This window comes from Sinohyriopsis cumingii, chromosome 7 (assembly GCF_028554795.1).
Source record: "Sinohyriopsis cumingii isolate HCF-2022 chromosome 7, ASM2855479v2, whole genome shotgun sequence".
NCBI lineage: Eukaryota > Metazoa > Mollusca > Bivalvia > Unionida > Unionidae > Sinohyriopsis > Sinohyriopsis cumingii.
In genome coordinates, this window is record NC_142967.1 from 116,261,609 (window position 1) to 116,282,819 (window position 21,211).

The 21,211-nt window shown below is 32.2% G+C and overlaps 1 protein-coding gene across 2 annotated transcripts in view; it reads right to left on the bottom strand.

Annotated features, from left to right (window-relative positions):
• Positions 1-21,211, bottom strand: part of LOC149795982 (uncharacterized) — a 137,931-nt gene that overhangs the window by 9,855 nt on the left and 106,865 nt on the right. For both annotated transcript variants that reach the window (XM_089965896.1, XM_089965895.1), the window contains 2 exons: positions 15,559-15,709; positions 12,117-12,183 (listed from right to left, as the gene is read on the bottom strand). In XM_089965896.1, coding sequence (XP_089822022.1) covers positions 12,117-12,183; positions 15,559-15,709 — 218 coding nt within the window. The remainder of the gene's footprint in view (positions 1-12,116; positions 12,184-15,558; positions 15,710-21,211) is intronic.

The window sequence follows — 21,211 nt, forward strand, 5'->3', positions numbered from 1 at the left end:
ATCTTTAATGACTTTTTTATCCAAATTGCTGAAAAATTTAAAGAACCCCAAACTTTACCTTATCATCTGAAATTCAAATAGTTTTGTGCCAAAAAACTACCAACAATATAAAGTTTGAAATTCCTGAAATGAGTCCAGAACTTGTGTTGAAATATATTCAAAACATGAATGATTGTAAAGCTACAGTACTTTATATGACTGGATCAAGACTACTAAAAGCACCTGCAATAGTAGAGAGTATAGCTTTCATTTGCAATGAAAGTATTCAATCTAATAAATTTCCACAGACATGGGAAACTGCGATGGTAATACCACTGCATAATGAAGGAACAAAAGATGATGTAAATAACTACTACAAACCAATCTCTATCCTTCCTTGTCTCTCCAAATTACTAGAAAAACATGTACATGATTTTTTTCTCAACTATTTGAACACTTATAATCTTAATCATGATAGTATGTGTGCCTTTTGACAGAAACACTAAAGTGAAACTGAACTCGTATCTATGATTGATAAATGGCTGAAAGCGTTAGATACTGGAGAAATGGTAGGCACTATTTTGGTTGATTTTCATAAAGCTTTTGATCTCGTAGAGAATGAAATTTTGCTTGAAAAACTGAAAATCTATCATTGCAATGAAAACTCCCTAAACTGGTTTACTTAACTGATGGAGTGCAAAAAGTATCTTTATATGGTCAATTTATTTAAAGTAAAAATATTAGTTATGGAGTACCACAGACAGCCTTGGACCTTTGTTAGTCATTTCTATTTATCAATTACTTACCTCTTAAGATTAGAAATTCAATTTCTTCCACTGACCTCTATGCAGATTATACTACATTATCAGAGTCATGTGAAACCAAAACTGTACTCAACAATAATTTACAAAATGCTCTTAACACACTTAAAACATGGTGCAATGAAAACGGTATGATTATAAATGCAGAAAAAAACAAAAGCCCTACTAGTTACATAAAAACAAAAATGATCAAGGCTAGATAGCAACAAACTGCATGCTCTACTTGACAGTGTGAATGTAATACAACCTCTCATTATAAAATTCTTAGTGTTGTTGTTGTTGTGGGGTTTAATGCCATTTTTCAGCATACGATAGGCTATGCATGGCAGTCAGTATTAATGGTGGAGGAAGAACCCGGGAAAACCCCAGGAAGAACCACCGACCCACAAGAAGCTACTGGCAAGCTTTCTCACATACCCACATTAGCTGAATCCTAGACTCAAACCCATGCAGAAAGAGGTGAGATGGCAGTGATATGTAACGGAAAGCGCTTTAGACCACTCGGCCACTCAGGGCCCCAATTCTTAGTGTATTCATAGATAACAATCTTCCTTGGTCTAATCACATAAACATGTTTCAGAAAAGGTTAATTCTTATCTTTGGCTAGTGAGGAAAATCAAAACATATACTCCATTTCAGTACTGGGTACTTTTTTTTATAAAAGTTATATTCAGCCACACCTTGATTATACTATGTAATTTGGGATAATACCTCTAATTCAAACATAACAAAACTTTTAAGGCTCCAAAGAAGGACATGTCAATTTTAATTCTAGATCAATGTATAGACAATTTCCAGGATGCAATAAATAATATAAAGATTTTAACAATACATGAAAGAATTTTTTTTAGAAAGACCAAATTGATGTATAAAGTATCCAGCGAAGTCATTCCTGCCTACCTAAGCAATATCTTTCACCAAGGAGATTATATTATGCCAAAGAAGGCTTTGTTTAAAAATGTTTTCAATATACCGATCCACTGGTATGGAAATAATTCCCAGTGACATTTTGTTTAAATACATTTTCAATATACCGATCCACTGGTTTGGAAAAAAATTCCCAGGGACATTTTGTTTAAAAATGTTTTCAGTATACCGATCCACTGGTATGGAAAAAATTCCCAGTGACATTTTGTTTAAAAACGTTTTCAATATACCAATCACTGGTATGGAAAATAATTCCCAGTGACATTTTGTTTAAAAATGTTTTCAATATACCGATCCACTGGTATGGAAAATAATTCCCAGTGACATTTTGTTTAAAAACATTTTCAATATACTGATCCACTGGTATGGAAAAAAATTCCCAGTGACATTTTGTTTAAAAATGTTTTCAGTGTACCGATCCACTGGTATGGAAAAAAATTCCCAGTGACATTTTGTTTAAAAACATTTTCAATATACCAATCACTGGTATTACAAATAATTCCCAGGGACATTTTGTTTAAAAATATTTTCAATATACCAATCACTGGTATGGAAAATAATTCCCAGTGACATTTTGTTTAAAAATGTTTTCAGTATACCGATCCACTGGTATGGAAAATAATTCCCAGTGACATTTTGTTTAAAAACATTTTCAATATACCAATCACTGGTATGGAAAATAATTCCCAGTGATATTTTGTTTAAAAATGTTTTCAGTATACCGATCCACTGGTATGGAAAATAATTCCCAGGGACATTTTGTTTAAAAACATTTTCAATATACCAATTACTGGTATTACAAATAATTCCCAGGGACATTTTGTTTAAAAACATTTTCAATATACCAATCCACTGGTATGGAAAATAATTCCCAGTGACATTTTGTTTAAAAATGTTTTCAATATACCAATCCACTGGTATGGAAAAATATTCCCAGTGACATTTTGTTTAAAAACGTTTTCAATATACCAATCCACTGGTATGGAAATAATTCCCAGTGACATTTTGTTTAAATACATTTTCAATATACCGATCCACTGGTTTGGAAAAAAATTCCCAGGGACATTTTGTTTAAAAATGTTTTCAGTATACCGATCCACTGGTATGGAAAAAATTCCCAGTGACATTTTGTTTAAAAACGTTTTCAATATACCAATCACTGGTATGGAAAATAATTCCCAGTGACATTTTGTTTAAAAATGTTTTCAATATACCGATCCACTGGTATGGAAAATAATTCCCAGTGACATTTTGTTTAAAAACATTTTCAATATACTGATCCACTGGTATGGAAAAAAATTCCCAGTGACATTTTGTTTAAAAATGTTTTCAGTGTACCGATCCACTGGTATGGAAAAAAATTCCCAGTGACATTTTGTTTAAAAACATTTTCAATATACCAATCACTGGTATTACAAATAATTCCCAGGGACATTTTGTTTAAAAATATTTTCAATATACCAATCACTGGTATGGAAAATAATTCCCAGTGACATTTTGTTTAAAAATGTTTTCAGTATACCGATCCACTGGTATGGAAAATAATTCCCAGTGACATTTTGTTTAAAAACATTTTCAATATACCAATCACTGGTATGGAAAATAATTCCCAGTGATATTTTGTTTAAAAATGTTTTCAGTATACCGATCCACTGGTATGGAAAATAATTCCCAGGGACATTTTGTTTAAAAACATTTTCAATATACCAATTACTGGTATTACAAATAATTCCCAGGGACATTTTGTTTAAAAACATTTTCAATATACCAATCCACTGGTATGGAAAATAATTCCCAGTGACATTTTGTTTAAAAATGTTTTCAATATACCAATCCACTGGTATGGAAAAATATTCCCAGTGACATTTTGTTTAAAAACGTTTTCAATATACCAATCCACTGGTATGGAAAATAATTCCCAGTGACATTTTGTTTAAAAATGTTTTCAATATACCAATCCACTGGTATGGAAAAATATTCCCAGTGACATTTTGTTTAAAAACGTTTTCAATACACCAATCACTGGTATGGAGAATAATTCCCAGTGACATTTTGTTTAAAACTGTTTTCAGTATACCGATCCACTGGTATGGAAAAAAATTCCCAGTGACATTTTGTTTAAAAACGTTTTCAATATACCAATCACTGGTATGGAAAATAATTCCCAGTGACATTTTGTTTAAAAATGTTTTCAATATACCAATCACTGGTATGGAAAATAATTCCCAGTGACATTTTGTTTAAAAATATTTTCAATATACCAATCACTGGTATGGAAAATAATTCCCAGTGAGATTTTGTTTAAAAACGTTTTCAATATACCAATCACTGGTATGGAAAATAATTCCCAGTGACGTTTAAAAATGTTTTCAGTATACAGATCCACTAGTATGGAAAATAATTCCCAGTGACATTTTATTTAAAAATGTTTTCAGTATACCGATCCACTGGTATGGAAAAAAATTCCCAGTGACATTTCATTTAAAAACATTTTCAATATACCAATCACTGGTATGGAAAATAATTCCCAGTGACATTTTGTTTAAAAATGTTTTCAGTATACCGATCCACTGGTATGGAAAATTATTCCCAGTGACATTTTGTTTAAAAATGTTTTCAGTATACCGATCCACTGGTATGGAAAATTATTCCCAGTGACATTTTGTTTAAAAATGTTTTCAATATACCAATCCACTGGTATGGAAAAAAATTCCCAGTGACATTTCGTTTAAAAACATTTTCAATATACCAATCACTGGTATAGAAAATAATTCCCAGTGACATTTTGTTTAAAAATGTTTTCAGTACACCAATCCACTGGTATGGAAAAAAATTCCCAGGGACATTTTGTTTTAAAACGTTTTCAATATACCGATCACTGGTATGGAAAAAAATTCCCAGGGGCATTTTGTTTAAAAACGTTTTCAATATACCAACCATTGGTATGGAAAAAAATTCCCAGTGACATTTTGTTTAAAAATGTTTTCAATATACCAATCCACTGGTTTGGAAAATAATTCCCAGTGACATTTTGTTTAAAAACATTTTCAATATACCAATCACTGGTATGGAAAAAAATTCCCAGGGACATTTTGTTTAAAAATGTTTTCAATATACCAATCCACTGGTATGGAAAATAATTCCCAGTGACATTTTGTTTAAAAACATTTTCAATATACCAATCACTGGTATGGAAAATAATTCCCAGTGACATTTTGTTTAAAAATGTTTTCAGTATACCGATCCACTGGTATGGAAAATTATTCCCAGTGACATTTTGTTTAAAAATGTTTTCAGTATACCGATCCACTGGTATGGAAAATTATTCCCAGTGACATTTCGTTTAAAAACATTTTCAATATACCAATCACTGGTATAGAAAATAATTCCCAGTGACATTTTGTTTAAAAATGTTTTCAGTACACCAATCCACTGGTATGGAAAAAAATTCCCAGGGACATTTTGTTTTAAAATGTTTTCAATATACCGATCACTGGTATGGAAAAAAATTCCCAGGGGCATTTTGTTTAAAAACGTTTTCAATATACCAATCACTGGTATGGAAAAAAATTCCCAGGGACATTTTGTTTTAAAATGTTTTCAATATACCAATCCACTGGTATGGAAAATAATTCCCAGTGACATTTTGTTTAAAAACATTTTCAATATACCAATCACTGGTATGGAAAATAATTCCAAGTGACATTTTGTTTAAAAACATTTTCAATATACCAATCCACTGGTATGGAAAAAAATTCCCAGGGACATTTTGTTTAAAAACGTTTTCAATATACCGATCCAATGGTATTAAAAATAATTCCCAGTGACATTTTGTTTAAAAACATTTTCAATATACCAATCCACTGGTATGGAGAATAATTCCCAGTGACATTTTGTTTAAAAATGTTTTCAGTATACAGATCCACTGGTATGGAAAATAATTCCCAGTGACATTTTGTTTAAAAATGTTTTCAGTATACCGATCCACTGGTATGGAAAATAATTCCCAGTGACATTTTGTTTAAAAATGTTTTCAATATACCAATCCACTGGTATGGAAAAAAATTCACAGTGACATTTCGTTTAAAAACATTTTCAATATACCAATCACTGGTATGGAAAATAATTCCCAGTGACATTTTGTTTAAAAATGTTTTCAGTATACTGATCCACTGGTATGGAAAAAAATTCCCAGTGACATTTTGTTTTAAAACGTTTTCAATATATCGATCACTGGATGGAAAAAAATTCCCAGGGGCATTTTGTTTAAAAAAAAGTTTTCAATATACCAATCACTGGTATGGAAAAAAATTCCCAGGGACATTTTTTTTAAAAATGTTTACAATATACCAATCCCCTGGTATGGAAAAAAATTCCCAGTGACATTTTGTTTAAAAACATTTTCAAGATAACAATAACTGGTATGGAAAATAATTCCCAGTGACATTTTGTTTAAAAACATTTTCAATATACCAATCCACTAGTATGGTAAATAATTCCCAGGGACATTTTGTTTAAAAATGTTTTCAGTATACCGATCCACTGGTATGGAAAAAAATTCCCAGTGACATTTTGTTTAAAAACGTTTTCAATATACCAATCACTGGTATGGAAAATAATTCCCAGTGACATTTTGTTTAAAAATGTTTTCAATATACCAATCACTGGTATGGAAAATAATTCCCAGTGACATTTTGTTTAAAAATATTTTCAATATACCAATCACTGGTATGGAAAATAATTCCCAGTGAGATTTTGTTTAAAAACGTTTTCAATATACCAATCACTGGTATGGAAAATAATTCCCAGTGACGTTTAAAAATGTTTTCAGTATACAGATCCACTAGTATGGAAAATAATTCCCAGTGACATTTTATTTAAAAATGTTTTCAGTATACCGATCCACTGGTATGGAAAAAAATTCCCAGTGACATTTCATTTAAAAACATTTTCAATATACCAATCACTGGTATGGAAAATAATTCCCAGTGACATTTTGTTTAAAAATGTTTTCAGTATACCGATCCACTGGTATGGAAAATTATTCCCAGTGACATTTTGTTTAAAAATGTTTTCAGTATACCGATCCACTGGTATGGAAAATTATTCCCAGTGACATTTTGTTTAAAAATGTTTTCAATATACCAATCCACTGGTATGGAAAAAAATTCCCAGTGACATTTCGTTTAAAAACATTTTCAATATACCAATCACTGGTATAGAAAATAATTCCCAGTGACATTTTGTTTAAAAATGTTTTCAGTACACCAATCCACTGGTATGGAAAAAAATTCCCAGGGACATTTTGTTTTAAAACGTTTTCAATATACCGATCACTGGTATGGAAAAAAATTCCCAGGGGCATTTTGTTTAAAAACGTTTTCAATATACCAACCATTGGTATGGAAAAAAATTCCCAGTGACATTTTGTTTAAAAATGTTTTCAATATACCAATCCACTGGTTTGGAAAATAATTCCCAGTGACATTTTGTTTAAAAACATTTTCAATATACCAATCACTGGTATGGAAAAAAATTCCCAGGGACATTTTGTTTAAAAATGTTTTCAATATACCAATCCACTGGTATGGAAAATAATTCCCAGTGACATTTTGTTTAAAAACATTTTCAATATACCAATCACTGGTATGGAAAATAATTCCCAGTGACATTTTGTTTAAAAATGTTTTCAGTATACCGATCCACTGGTATGGAAAATTATTCCCAGTGACATTTTGTTTAAAAATGTTTTCAGTATACCGATCCACTGGTATGGAAAATTATTCCCAGTGACATTTCGTTTAAAAACATTTTCAATATACCAATCACTGGTATAGAAAATAATTCCCAGTGACATTTTGTTTAAAAATGTTTTCAGTACACCAATCCACTGGTATGGAAAAAAATTCCCAGGGACATTTTGTTTTAAAATGTTTTCAATATACCAATCCACTGGTATGGAAAATAATTCCCAGTGACATTTTGTTTAAAAACATTTTCAATATACCAATCACTGGTATGGAAAATAATTCCAAGTGACATTTTGTTTAAAAACATTTTCAATATACCAATCCACTGGTATGGAAAAAAATTCCCAGGGACATTTTGTTTAAAAACGTTTTCAATATACCGATCCAATGGTATTAAAAATAATTCCCAGTGACATTTTGTTTAAAAACATTTTCAATATACCAATCCACTGGTATGGAGAATAATTCCCAGTGACATTTTGTTTAAAAATGTTTTCAGTATACAGATCCACTGGTATGGAAAATAATTCCCAGTGACATTTTGTTTAAAAATGTTTTCAGTATACCGATCCACTGGTATGGAAAATAATTCCCAGTGACATTTTGTTTAAAAATGTTTTCAATATACCAATCCACTGGTATGGAAAAAAATTCACAGTGACATTTCGTTTAAAAACATTTTCAATATACCAATCACTGGTATGGAAAATAATTCCCAGTGACATTTTGTTTAAAAATGTTTTCAGTATACTGATCCACTGGTATGGAAAAAAATTCCCAGTGACATTTTGTTTTAAAACGTTTTCAATATATCGATCACTGGATGGAAAAAAATTCCCAGGGGCATTTTGTTTAAAAAAAAGTTTTCAATATACCAATCACTGGTATGGAAAAAAATTCCCAGGGACATTTTTTTTAAAAATGTTTACAATATACCAATCCCCTGGTATGGAAAAAAATTCCCAGTGACATTTTGTTTAAAAACATTTTCAAGATAACAATAACTGGTATGGAAAATAATTCCCAGTGACATTTTGTTTAAAAACATTTTCAATATACCAATCCACTAGTATGGTAAATAATTCCCAGGGACATTTTGTTTAAAAATGTTTTCAGTATACCGATCCACTGGTATGGAAAAAAATTCCCAGTGACATTTTGTTTAAAAACGTTTTCAATATACCAATCACTGGTATGGAAAATAATTCCCAGTGACATTTTGTTTAAAAATGTTTTCAATATACCAATCACTGGTATGGAAAATAATTCCCAGTGACATTTTGTTTAAAAATATTTTCAATATACCAATCACTGGTATGGAAAATAATTCCCAGTGAGATTTTGTTTAAAAACGTTTTCAATATACCAATCACTGGTATGGAAAATAATTCCCAGTGACGTTTAAAAATGTTTTCAGTATACAGATCCACTAGTATGGAAAATAATTCCCAGTGACATTTTATTTAAAAATGTTTTCAGTATACCGATCCACTGGTATGGAAAAAAATTCCCAGTGACATTTCATTTAAAAACATTTTCAATATACCAATCACTGGTATGGAAAATAATTCCCAGTGACATTTTGTTTAAAAATGTTTTCAGTATACCGATCCACTGGTATGGAAAATTATTCCCAGTGACATTTTGTTTAAAAATGTTTTCAGTATACCGATCCACTGGTATGGAAAATTATTCCCAGTGACATTTTGTTTAAAAATGTTTTCAATATACCAATCCACTGGTATGGAAAAAAATTCCCAGTGACATTTCGTTTAAAAACATTTTCAATATACCAATCACTGGTATAGAAAATAATTCCCAGTGACATTTTGTTTAAAAATGTTTTCAGTACACCAATCCACTGGTATGGAAAAAAATTCCCAGGGACATTTTGTTTTAAAACGTTTTCAATATACCGATCACTGGTATGGAAAAAAATTCCCAGGGGCATTTTGTTTAAAAACGTTTTCAATATACCAACCATTGGTATGGAAAAAAATTCCCAGTGACATTTTGTTTAAAAATGTTTTCAATATACCAATCCACTGGTTTGGAAAATAATTCCCAGTGACATTTTGTTTAAAAACATTTTCAATATACCAATCACTGGTATGGAAAAAAATTCCCAGGGACATTTTGTTTAAAAATGTTTTCAATATACCAATCCACTGGTATGGAAAATAATTCCCAGTGACATTTTGTTTAAAAACATTTTCAACATACCAATCACTGGTATGGAAAATAATTCCCAGTGACATTTTGTTTAAAAATGTTTTCAGTATACCGATCCACTGGTATGGAAAATTATTCCCAGTGACATTTTGTTTAAAAATGTTTTCAGTATACCGATCCACTGGTATGGAAAATTATTCCCAGTGACATTTCGTTTAAAAACATTTTCAATATACCAATCACTGGTATAGAAAATAATTCCCAGTGACATTTTGTTTAAAAATGTTTTCAGTACACCAATCCACTGGTATGGAAAAAAATTCCCAGGGACATTTTGTTTTAAAATGTTTTCAATATACCAATCCACTGGTATGGAAAATAATTCCCAGTGACATTTTGTTTAAAAACATTTTCAATATACCAATCACTGGTATGGAAAATAATTCCAAGTGACATTTTGTTTAAAAACATTTTCAATATACCAATCCACTGGTATGGAAAAAAATTCCCAGGGACATTTTGTTTAAAAACGTTTTCAATATACCGATCCAATGGTATTAAAAATAATTCCCAGTGACATTTTGTTTAAAAACATTTTCAATATACCAATCCACTGGTATGGAGAATAATTCCCAGTGACATTTTGTTTAAAAATGTTTTCAGTATACAGATCCACTGGTATGGAAAATAATTCCCAGTGACATTTTGTTTAAAAATGTTTTCAGTATACCGATCCACTGGTATGGAAAATAATTCCCAGTGACATTTTGTTTAAAAATGTTTTCAATATACCAATCCACTGGTATGGAAAAAAATTCACAGTGACATTTCGTTTAAAAACATTTTCAATATACCAATCACTGGTATGGAAAATAATTCCCAGTGACATTTTGTTTAAAAATGTTTTCAGTATACTGATCCACTGGTATGGAAAAAAATTCCCAGTGACATTTTGTTTTAAAACGTTTTCAATATATCGATCACTGGATGGAAAAAAATTCCCAGGGGCATTTTGTTTAAAAAAAAGTTTTCAATATACCAATCACTGGTATGGAAAAAAATTCCCAGGGACATTTTTTTTAAAAATGTTTACAATATACCAATCCCCTGGTATGGAAAAAAATTCCCAGTGACATTTTGTTTAAAAACATTTTCAAGATAACAATAACTGGTATGGAAAATAATTCCCAGTGACATTTTGTTTAAAAACATTTTCAATATACCAATCCACTAGTATGGTAAATAATTCCCAGGGACATTTTGTTTAAAAACGTTTTCAATATATCAATCCACTGGTATGGAAAAAAATTCCCACGGAGATTTTGTTTAAAAATGTTTTCAATATACCGATCCACTGGTATGAAAAATAATTCCCAGTGACATTTTGTTTAAAAACATTTTCAATATACCAATCCACTGGTATGAAAAATAATTCCCAGTGACATTTTGTTTAAAAACGTTTTCAATATACCGATCCACTGGTATGAAAAATAATTCCCAGTGACATTTTGTTTAAAAACATTTTCAATATATCAATCCACTGGTATGGAAAAAAATTCCCACGGAGATTTTGTTTAAAAATGTTTTCAATACACTGATCCACTGGTATGGAAAAAAATTCCCAGTGACATTTTGTTTAAAAACGTTTTCAATATACCGATCCACTGGTATGGAAAATAATTCCCAGTGACATTTTGTTTAAAAACGTTTTCAATACACCGATCCACTGGTATGGAAAATAATTCTAAGTGACATTTTATTAAAAAACATTTTCAATATACTGATGCACTGATATGGAAAATAATTCCCAGTGACATAAGACAGGTCCCTAGCATTTCTTCTTTTCAGAATAGATGAAAATTTAACACAAATGAACAGTTCTAGTAATATAAATGCTGCTTGCTTTTCTGTATTTTTGCACCATTTACACGGTTAAGTTTTCAATACAGGATGAGAATTATATTTTATACATGTACATGTTTATGCGTTCACTGATGCTTGTCCATGCATATGTTCCAGGCTTGATACTTTGATTCTTAGAATCACTTAATATTCTTTAGTGTCAAGCCAAATTTTAAAAATCGTGTTGTATATACTGTATATATTGTACATAACGATTAGAAGGCCTCAAGGTATATAAGGTCAGTAACTAACTGAGTTACCTTCTCTAAATAAAGTCTTTATTATTATTATTATTATTATTATTATTATCATTATTATTTATTATTATTATTATTATTACTTATTATTATTATAATTATTATTATTATAGTAAAAATAGAAATATATAATAAAAATGCCAATCTGTCACTAGGCAAAATTTGAGGCTACCTGGGTACATGTCTTTCATCTCAAGAAAGTGTATCACAATGACTTACTGTCCATGACAAGTAGAGGAATGATTATACACTGTCTCTGCTGGCTAATATTACAGTTACACTAAGCAATATCTTGTTTTGAACCTTACCTCTTGTCTCATATCCCTCAGCTGCAGCAGAAGTTTCCCATCAAACTGATTAAAGGTAGGGATGCATCTAATGAACAGAAGACAGAAAATGAAATATGAAAGACTATTGTATGTCACCATAATGCTCTTCATGGTAGCCATTTAAAAGTGCAATGTGCTACACAAGAGGTTACTAAAACTATAATCATCTCAAAAGGGCATCAACCTTTCAGGGACTATGTATACTGTAGTGTTTTTCAGTGAGAGACCATTTTACAGTTAAGAGCAACCTCTAAGTGAGGGGCTGTTTTATTCTGAGGGACCAATATACAGTTAGGGACTATTTTATAGTGAGGGACCATTATATAGTTAGGGACTGCTTAAAAGAGAGGGACCATTATATAGTCAGGGACTACCTTATAATGAGCGACCATATTACAGTGCGGGACCAATTTACTATAAAGACCATTCAATAGTGAGGGATCATTTTTATAGTGTGGGCAATGTTATAATAAGGGACCACTTGATAGTAAGGGGTCATTTTACAGTGAGGAAGAACCTGATTGTCAGGGACTATTTTACAATGAGAGACCGTTTTTACAGTGAGGGAGTACTTTATAGTTAGGGACCACTTTATAGTATATAATCATTTTACAATGAGGGACAATTTCACAGTAAGGGACCATTCTATAATGAGGGACAATTATATAGTGAGAAACCATTTTACAGTAAGGGACCACTTAAAATAAGGGACCATGTTATAGTGAGGGATCATTTTACAGTAACAAACAACCATATTTTGAGGGATAATTTTATAGTAAGGGACAATATAGAATGAAGAACAGCCATACATTGATAGAACAGCTTGTAATGAAGGACCATTTTATAGCAAGGGATAACCTTTAGTGAGGATCTACTTTATAATAAGGGACAACTATAGAGTGAAGGACCTCTGTGTCATGTACTTACCTAATTACATTTCTGAAAAGAAACAATTACATCTAACCAGCAATTAAATGCCATTTTCTAGATAGATTCTGGACAGCAAATATTCTGGACAACAATGATTATAGATAAGTGACAAACTGTAACATGTTTACAGCTGTCATAAATATCAAGGAAATGCTGCAAGGTGATATTAAGTTTTAAAATTCATAACAGATATTAAAAGATACATTCTACTGATTATTACAACTAACAACAGGGCTGTCACAAGTTTGTACTGGACAAAATGGCACCCTGGGGTGTCTTTTGCACACACACCCTCAAACAAATTGTATAACTCTGTGAAATGGTGAATGGTGTCCCCTCACCCGGGCAATTACCTGTATCATCTTACAATGGCCCTGGCTATTGACTGCATGGCATTTAGTAGATACAAATCTTGTAATTCGAGATCTGCATAATATCAACATTGATGTACTATTATTACACAAGAAGCTGGCTGGCACACAAAGCCTGCTCCTAATATTTTTGTAATTTGTTTTGCATGCATCAATATAAACTTATATACATGGTAATAGGACAATGACCAAATTACTGAAGTATACAAAACTTTAAGGTTAATTTAAGGTATGGACACATGTACAGACAGTGCATACATTCAAATGCCTTAGGTGATCTAATGCCAAGGTAGGCTCAACAAAAGTCATCATTGCCATGACAATCCTCAATACAAAGTTCTCCTTATTCCATTTTAATAAACTTTTAAACAGATCTTGTGAAAAAATGCAATATTATGGCATAACTAAACTTTCTGGACAATTTATTATCTATTTTTTTTCGTTATAAAGTACTCAGTATAATACAGTCCCTTGTATAACATCGGTATAGTAATGAATCTTATTGTAAAGTACCTCAGTATAATATAGTCCCTTGTATAACATGGGTATAGTAATGAATCTTACTGTAAAAAATCCAGTATAATACACTACCTGATATAGCATAGGTATAGTCATGGATCTCATTGTAAAGTACCTCAGTATAATACAGTCCCTTGTAAAACATGGGTAAAGTAATGAATCTTATTGTAAAAAAAGTCCAGTATAATACACTACTTGATATAGCATGGGTATAGTCACGGATCCCATTATAAAGTACCTCAGCATAACTTGGTCCTTGATAAAACATGGGTATAGTTATGGAACCCATTATAAAGTACCTCAGTATAATACAGCCCATCGTATAACATGGATATAGTTATGAATCTTATTGTAAAGAATCCAGTATAATACACTACTTGATATAGCATGGGTATAGTCACGGATCTCATTGTAAAGTACCTCAGTATAATACAGTCCCTTGTATAACAAAAATTACCGCAGTATAACATGGTCCTTAAATAACATGTGCAGAGTCATGGATCCCATTATAAAGTACCCCACTATAACACTGTCCCTGATATAATATAAGTATAGTCATGGATCTTTTGTACTGACTGAATTATGGTTTTTCATAGGATAAACCCTTTTGAGTTTGCAGATGTAGAACAGACCTGAAACATCCTCCCATATGGCATATGAAGTGATTAATGAAGCAGGGGTCACAGAGGCTCTGTGGCTATCAGCATCTACTTAAATGTGGCTCTGTATATATTATGCATCCTCCCATATGTGTGTCTGTGGCTACCTTTCATCCACCTTTATGTTGTAAGAAGTGACTAATGGAGGTAAGAGTTACAGTGGCTCTGTGGCTATCATGTATCCTCCATATGTGGCTCTGTGGTTCTCATGCATCCTCCCATACATTGTAAGAAATGACTAATCAAGGCAGAAGTGACTTTGGCTCTGTTGCTATTCTGCCATATTCATGAATGAAACAGTGTGGATTTTAATCAGGGGTCTCAAACTCAAACCACTCTGGGTCCCGCATGTAGGCATTTTTGAAGACCCAAGGGCCGCATCACCTCTGTTATCTCTCATGACACCTTGTGGCTCCAATCATTTTGCAGGCCACATGATATGGCTTGTCAGGCCACATGCAGCCCACAGGCCGTATGTTTGAGACCCCTGGTTTAAATCATGCCACTGGATAAGCATGGGTCAGCCATCATTGTGTATTCATTGGCATGACACTTTACTCAAACTATTTTGGCACTAAATAACCTACTGTATACACTTGCTTATGAGGTGGGTCCAACTGCAAACAACATAGACTCAGTTCCACCACTGCATTATGTGCCAGCAGATCAAGATCTATATTGTTTGTTCTAGTAATTAGTCCGAAAAAACTACATATACACAGATCTGCCAATGCAATATGTGATGACAACAAATAACATTACATTAAGGGACCACAATATTATTTTATTTCTAGAAATGTGTACACTCAGATTTCCCAACACATATGCTAAGGCATATCTGAGTCTATGCGTATCACAGTTATGCATAATATTCATACATATGTCATAATACTTACTAGCATACATTTTATATGGAAGGAACACTAATGAGGTTAAACTTACTCATTGAGTTTGATAGTACGCAACCACTTGGCCACCTCCTCCTGACCCATGTTGAGTATATTGTTGTTGACAGTGTGATGGTGGGAGGGGGTACTTGGACTGGCATGGTTGGAAGTCGACGAGGATTGTATGAGTGGGCCATCAGTTGAGTCTATACGAAAAAAGGATAAAAGCTTGTTATAAATAGTCTAACTTGGTAACCATGTATCCTCTATGCACCAACCCAAATTGAAAAATATCAACCCATTTTAAGGATTACATCATTTGCAAAATCAACATTAACAGCACAGCTCAAAATGACATAAGCATGGCATGAATACATCATTAACATGATGTCACTTGTGACGCCATTGTGTAATAGCCATGAACTTGGAAAAAAGTGTCCTATAAGCTGAAGTTGCTGCAGCTTCTGTGTCTTGTTGAATAATAATAATAACAAAGATTTTATACAATTTTACTAATTATAATAGCAGTGCTGAAAAAGCGATTTATAACTTGAGTGAAATGTATATGGCAACTTGTGAAACTTAGTGATTTATGATTTGTCATAATCAGCTTTGTTGGCTCTCTGTGACTGAAATTCTGATGTGATCTTAGTAATTGTGTTATATGAAAACAACTCATGCACCAGCATACACTTTTCTTAAAGTATCTGTTAAGAGCAATCAGTGATCTTCAAAATTTGCAAATCCAGTGAATTTTTAAATAATCATTTACCTAATATTTTATGAAGAGTTAGGGACAGGGTGTTATTTCCATTACATTTCTACGTAATGACCATTCCAATACATTTCAATGTAATGACCATTCCAATAGGATTATATACAATTAAGAACAGCATTAAAAATTACACACATCAACGAATACAATTTCTGTGCTTTGGAATCATTAACTACCATTCCAATACATTTCTGCGTTAAAAAAAAATACAAAAAAAATAACCATTTTACAAAATGTTAAATAATCCAACATTTCAATAACAACATTCAACTTAAAGCAGTCACATGTTATGTGAAAGCACCTTCACTAATAATATTTTAAACACTGTATTTATTGTTTCTACAAGTGGACAAATAATGAGAGAAAAAATGGTAATCATCTTCTTAGGTACCTATTTGTTTAATTATCATCTTATTAGGTACCTATTTATTTAAGTATCATTTTATTAGGTACCTATTTATTTAATTATCATTTTATTAGGTACTTGGTTTCAAGGATAAAAAAGTAGAAAGCAAATATTATTTAATTTTAGACAGATATAGCATTACACATATGTACAATATTGTTAGTGCTAAATATAATGTGTTACATTAATGTACAGTACTGTTAGTGCTAAATATAATGTGTTACATTAATGTACAGTACTGTTAGTGCTAAATATAATGTGTTACATTAATGTACAATACTGTTAGTGCTAAATATAATGTGTTACATTAATGTACAGTACTGGTAGTGTTAAATATATAAATTACACAAATATACAATACCAGTAGTGTTAAATATATAGCATTACACAAATGTACAATATCAGTAGTGTTAAATATATAGCATTACACAAATGTACAATATCAGTAGTGTTAAATATATAGCATTACACAAATGTACAATACCAGTAGTGTTAAATATATAGCATTACACAAATGTACAATACCAGTAGTGTTAAATACATAGCATTACACAAATGTACAATACCAGTAGTGTTAAATACATAGCATTACACAAATGTACAATACCAGTAGTGTTAAATATATAGCATTACACAAATGTACAATACCAGTAGTGTTAAATACATAGCATTACACAAATGTACAATACCACTAGTGTTAAATATAAAGCATTACTCAAATGTACAATACCAGCAGTACCTAATTTAAGATCTGTGATGTGATAAAGCTGTATTAAACTTCCTTCACAAATCAGTTCTTAACTGAAATAACAAATGCGTCATTTTTAGCTCCTACCCAATAAAATGATTCGTTATCTAGACCGGTCCATTTGGCTGCTGGAAAATTCAGTTATATTGCATTAGCAAAATTTAGTCTTATTCATGCATAGTTTCCTAATTGAATATATACATGCTGTTTTCATATAATTGTTCTGGTTTTTGGTTGTGTCCATTACAGTTAAAGACAGAAAAGACTGGATGTCCATCTGAATATTCGTGAAAATCATTTGACAGTGACAATTGATGGTGACATCGCACACCCTTCAAATCATTTGATAGTGACAACTGACAGTGTCATCACACACCTTGTAAATCATTTGGTAGTGACAATTGATGGTGACATCACACACCTTGTAAATCATTTGGTAACGACAATTGATGGTGACATCACAAACCCTTCAAATCATTTGATAGTAACAATTGACGGTGACATTACACACCCTGTAAATCACTTGATAGGGACAATGGATGGTGACAGTGTGATATGTATGCAAGAATGTCAAGCCCATATTGATATGACCATCACTGTACAAAGAATAACAATAACAGGATTTTCAAAACAGCTACAATGGTGGCCATACTGGATATCAGATCAGCACTATTTTAATATAGAGCCAAGTAGATATCATAAAATATTGTTTAGTGAATCCACATGTTAATACAATCCTCTATTCAGTAGGAGTAGCAATACCAAGATTTTCAAAATGGCTGCCATTGTGGCCATATTGGATTTCAGATCAGCACCATTTTCATTTAAGACCAAGTTGACATAAAATGTTGTTTAGTGAATCCCCATGTTAATATGACCATCTATTCAAGAGGAGTAGCAATAACAAGATTTTCAAAATGGCTGCCATTGTGGCCATATTGGATTTCAGATCAGCACCATTTTCATTTAGGATCAAGTTGACATCATAAGAAGTCTTTTATTGAAAACCCCATGTTGATATGACCATCCATTCAGGAGAAGCAGTGATAACTGGCGGATATGTTTGATGTGAGAGCAGCACCATTTTCATCTAGGACCAAGTAAAATCATGCAATGCATGTGTGTGTGTATGTATGTGTGTGTAAAGTTTCATCACAGTCCTCCAAGTAGTTTAGGTGGAGTAGTGATAACAAACTTGTGCTAACAAATGGACAGATGATGGATGGATAACATACCATTTCTTAAGCTCTTCTGATTTATGACCAGTATAACTCTAACTTATCTCTTTAACTCATGTTCTAATCGAATGTTGACCAATCTAACTGCTAGAATGTTGACCAGTCTGATCACTAGAATGCCAACAATTATGACCTAATCACCAAAATGATGACCAATCTGATTATTAACTATCCAATGCTTACCAAAATGATTATTAGCTATCCAATGCTGACCAAACTGATCCATTAAGTAGAATGCTGACCAATCTGATCACCAGCTATCCAATGCTGACCAATCTGATCTATTCACTATAATGGTGACCAGTCTGATTACTAGAATGCAGACAAATCTGATTAGCAGAATGCTGACCAGTTTTATATAATCGATAAAATCCTTACCAATCTTATTTGATCAATATAATGCTGACCAGTCAAATTACTAGAATGCAGACAAATCTGATCAGCAGAATGCTGATCAATCTGTTCACTAGATGGCTGGCTAATCTGATTACTAGAATGATGACCAATCTGATTACTAGAATGCTTTCTTATCTGATTACTAGAATGCTGACCGATCTGATTACTAGAAAGCTGACGAATCTGTTCACTAGAAGGCTGGCCAATCTGATTACTAGAATGCTGACCAATTTGTTCACTAGAATGATGACCAATCTGATCACTAGAATGCTTTCCAATCTGCCTCAGATGTGGGATGTTGTGGGTTCGATCCCTGGCTGAGTCATACCAATGACTTACAAAAATGGTACTAACAACTGCCTCGCTTGGTGCTCAGCATTAAGAGGTTAGTGTTAGGACTGGTCAGCCTTGTGTCAGGATAATGTGACTGGGTGGAACATTGTGCTACACGTCTGCAGCATGATGCCCCCGTGTTAGACATGACTATAAACTGCCACATTGCAGACATCGTAGCGATATGACTGAAAAATTGTTAAAGCTACATTAAAAATCCAAATCACACACACACACTGATTACTAGAATGCTGATCAGTCTGATTACTAGAATGTTGACTAATCTGATTACTAGAATGCTGACCAATCTGATTACTAGAATGTTGACTAATCTGATTACTAAAATGTTGACTAATCTGATTACTAGAATGTTGACTAATCTAATCACTAGAATGTTGCCAAATCTGATTACTAGAATGTTGACCAATCTGATTATTAGAATGTTGACTAATCTGATTACTATAATGCTGACCAATCTAATCACTAGAATGTTGACAAATCTGATTACTAGAATGTTGACCAATCTGATTACTAGAATGCTGACCAATCTGATTACTAGAATGTTGACTAATCTGATTACTAGAATGTTGACTAATCTAATCACTAGAATGTTGCCAAATCTCATTACTAGAATGTTGACCAATCTGATTACTAGAATGTTGACTAATCTGATTGCTAGAATGCTGACCAATCTGATTACTAGAATGTTGACTAATCTGATTACTACAATGCTGACCAATCTAATCACTAGAATGTTGACAAATCTGATTACTAGAATGTTGACTAATCTGATCACTAGAATGCTGACCAATCTGATTACTATAATGCTGACCAATCTAATCACTAGAATGTTGACAAATCTGATTACTAGAATGCTGACCAATCTAATTACTAGAATGTTGACTAATCTGATTACTAGAATGCTGACCAATCTGATTACTAGAATGTTGACTAATCTGATTGCTAGAATGCTGACCAATCTGATTACTAGAATGTTAACCAATCTGATTACTAGAATGTTGACTAATCTGATAAATAGCTGCATCTGATTATTTGGTTGCTCCAAAAATGTCAATCATGCTATTCTATCTGGAACCAAGAAAGTTCTTTTTGATGGAGTTCAAAACAACACTCGTTAAAACAGAGGTATTGCACTTGCACTGAAACTCTGTGGTCCTGTTTTTGATACTAGGATACAATATGTGCAAAGTATATGATAGCAAATCAAAGGTCAGTGGTTTCCTCCTGGTTCTCTAATTTCTTCAACCTTAAAAGCCACATAATGCCAACCTCTGAGTTGTTAGGAGCTTTGTATAAGTTTTAAAAGTCATAAAATCTACTAAAATTCATAAAGTTTTTAAAATTTGCACCTATTTTTTTGGGAAGTGTATCAACCATGAAACATTTGAATCAGGCACTGTATCTAAAAGGATAATAGGAGCTCATGACAAATGAATGATGGATACAATGCCCTATTCAGCATTGGGAACTCAATTAAATATAAAACTCAACAAATGAGTATAAAATAAAAGCTTACAGCTTTTGATTGAATAGTACTGAATTCACAAAACAGATCTACACTAAAAGTTACATGATCGGACATTCAACAGAGTAATGAAAAACGGTTAAATGTGAAACCAAAATCACCAAAGCATGAAATATAGGAAACACTGACTTACATTTTGGTGGAAGAGTGCTACAGGATACTGTGAGGGATCTGAGCACAATGGTGTATGACCCAGGAGTCAAAAAATGCAACAGAACTGACCAAAGCACAAAACTTAACCAAAGTGCAATATACAGACAGATGGA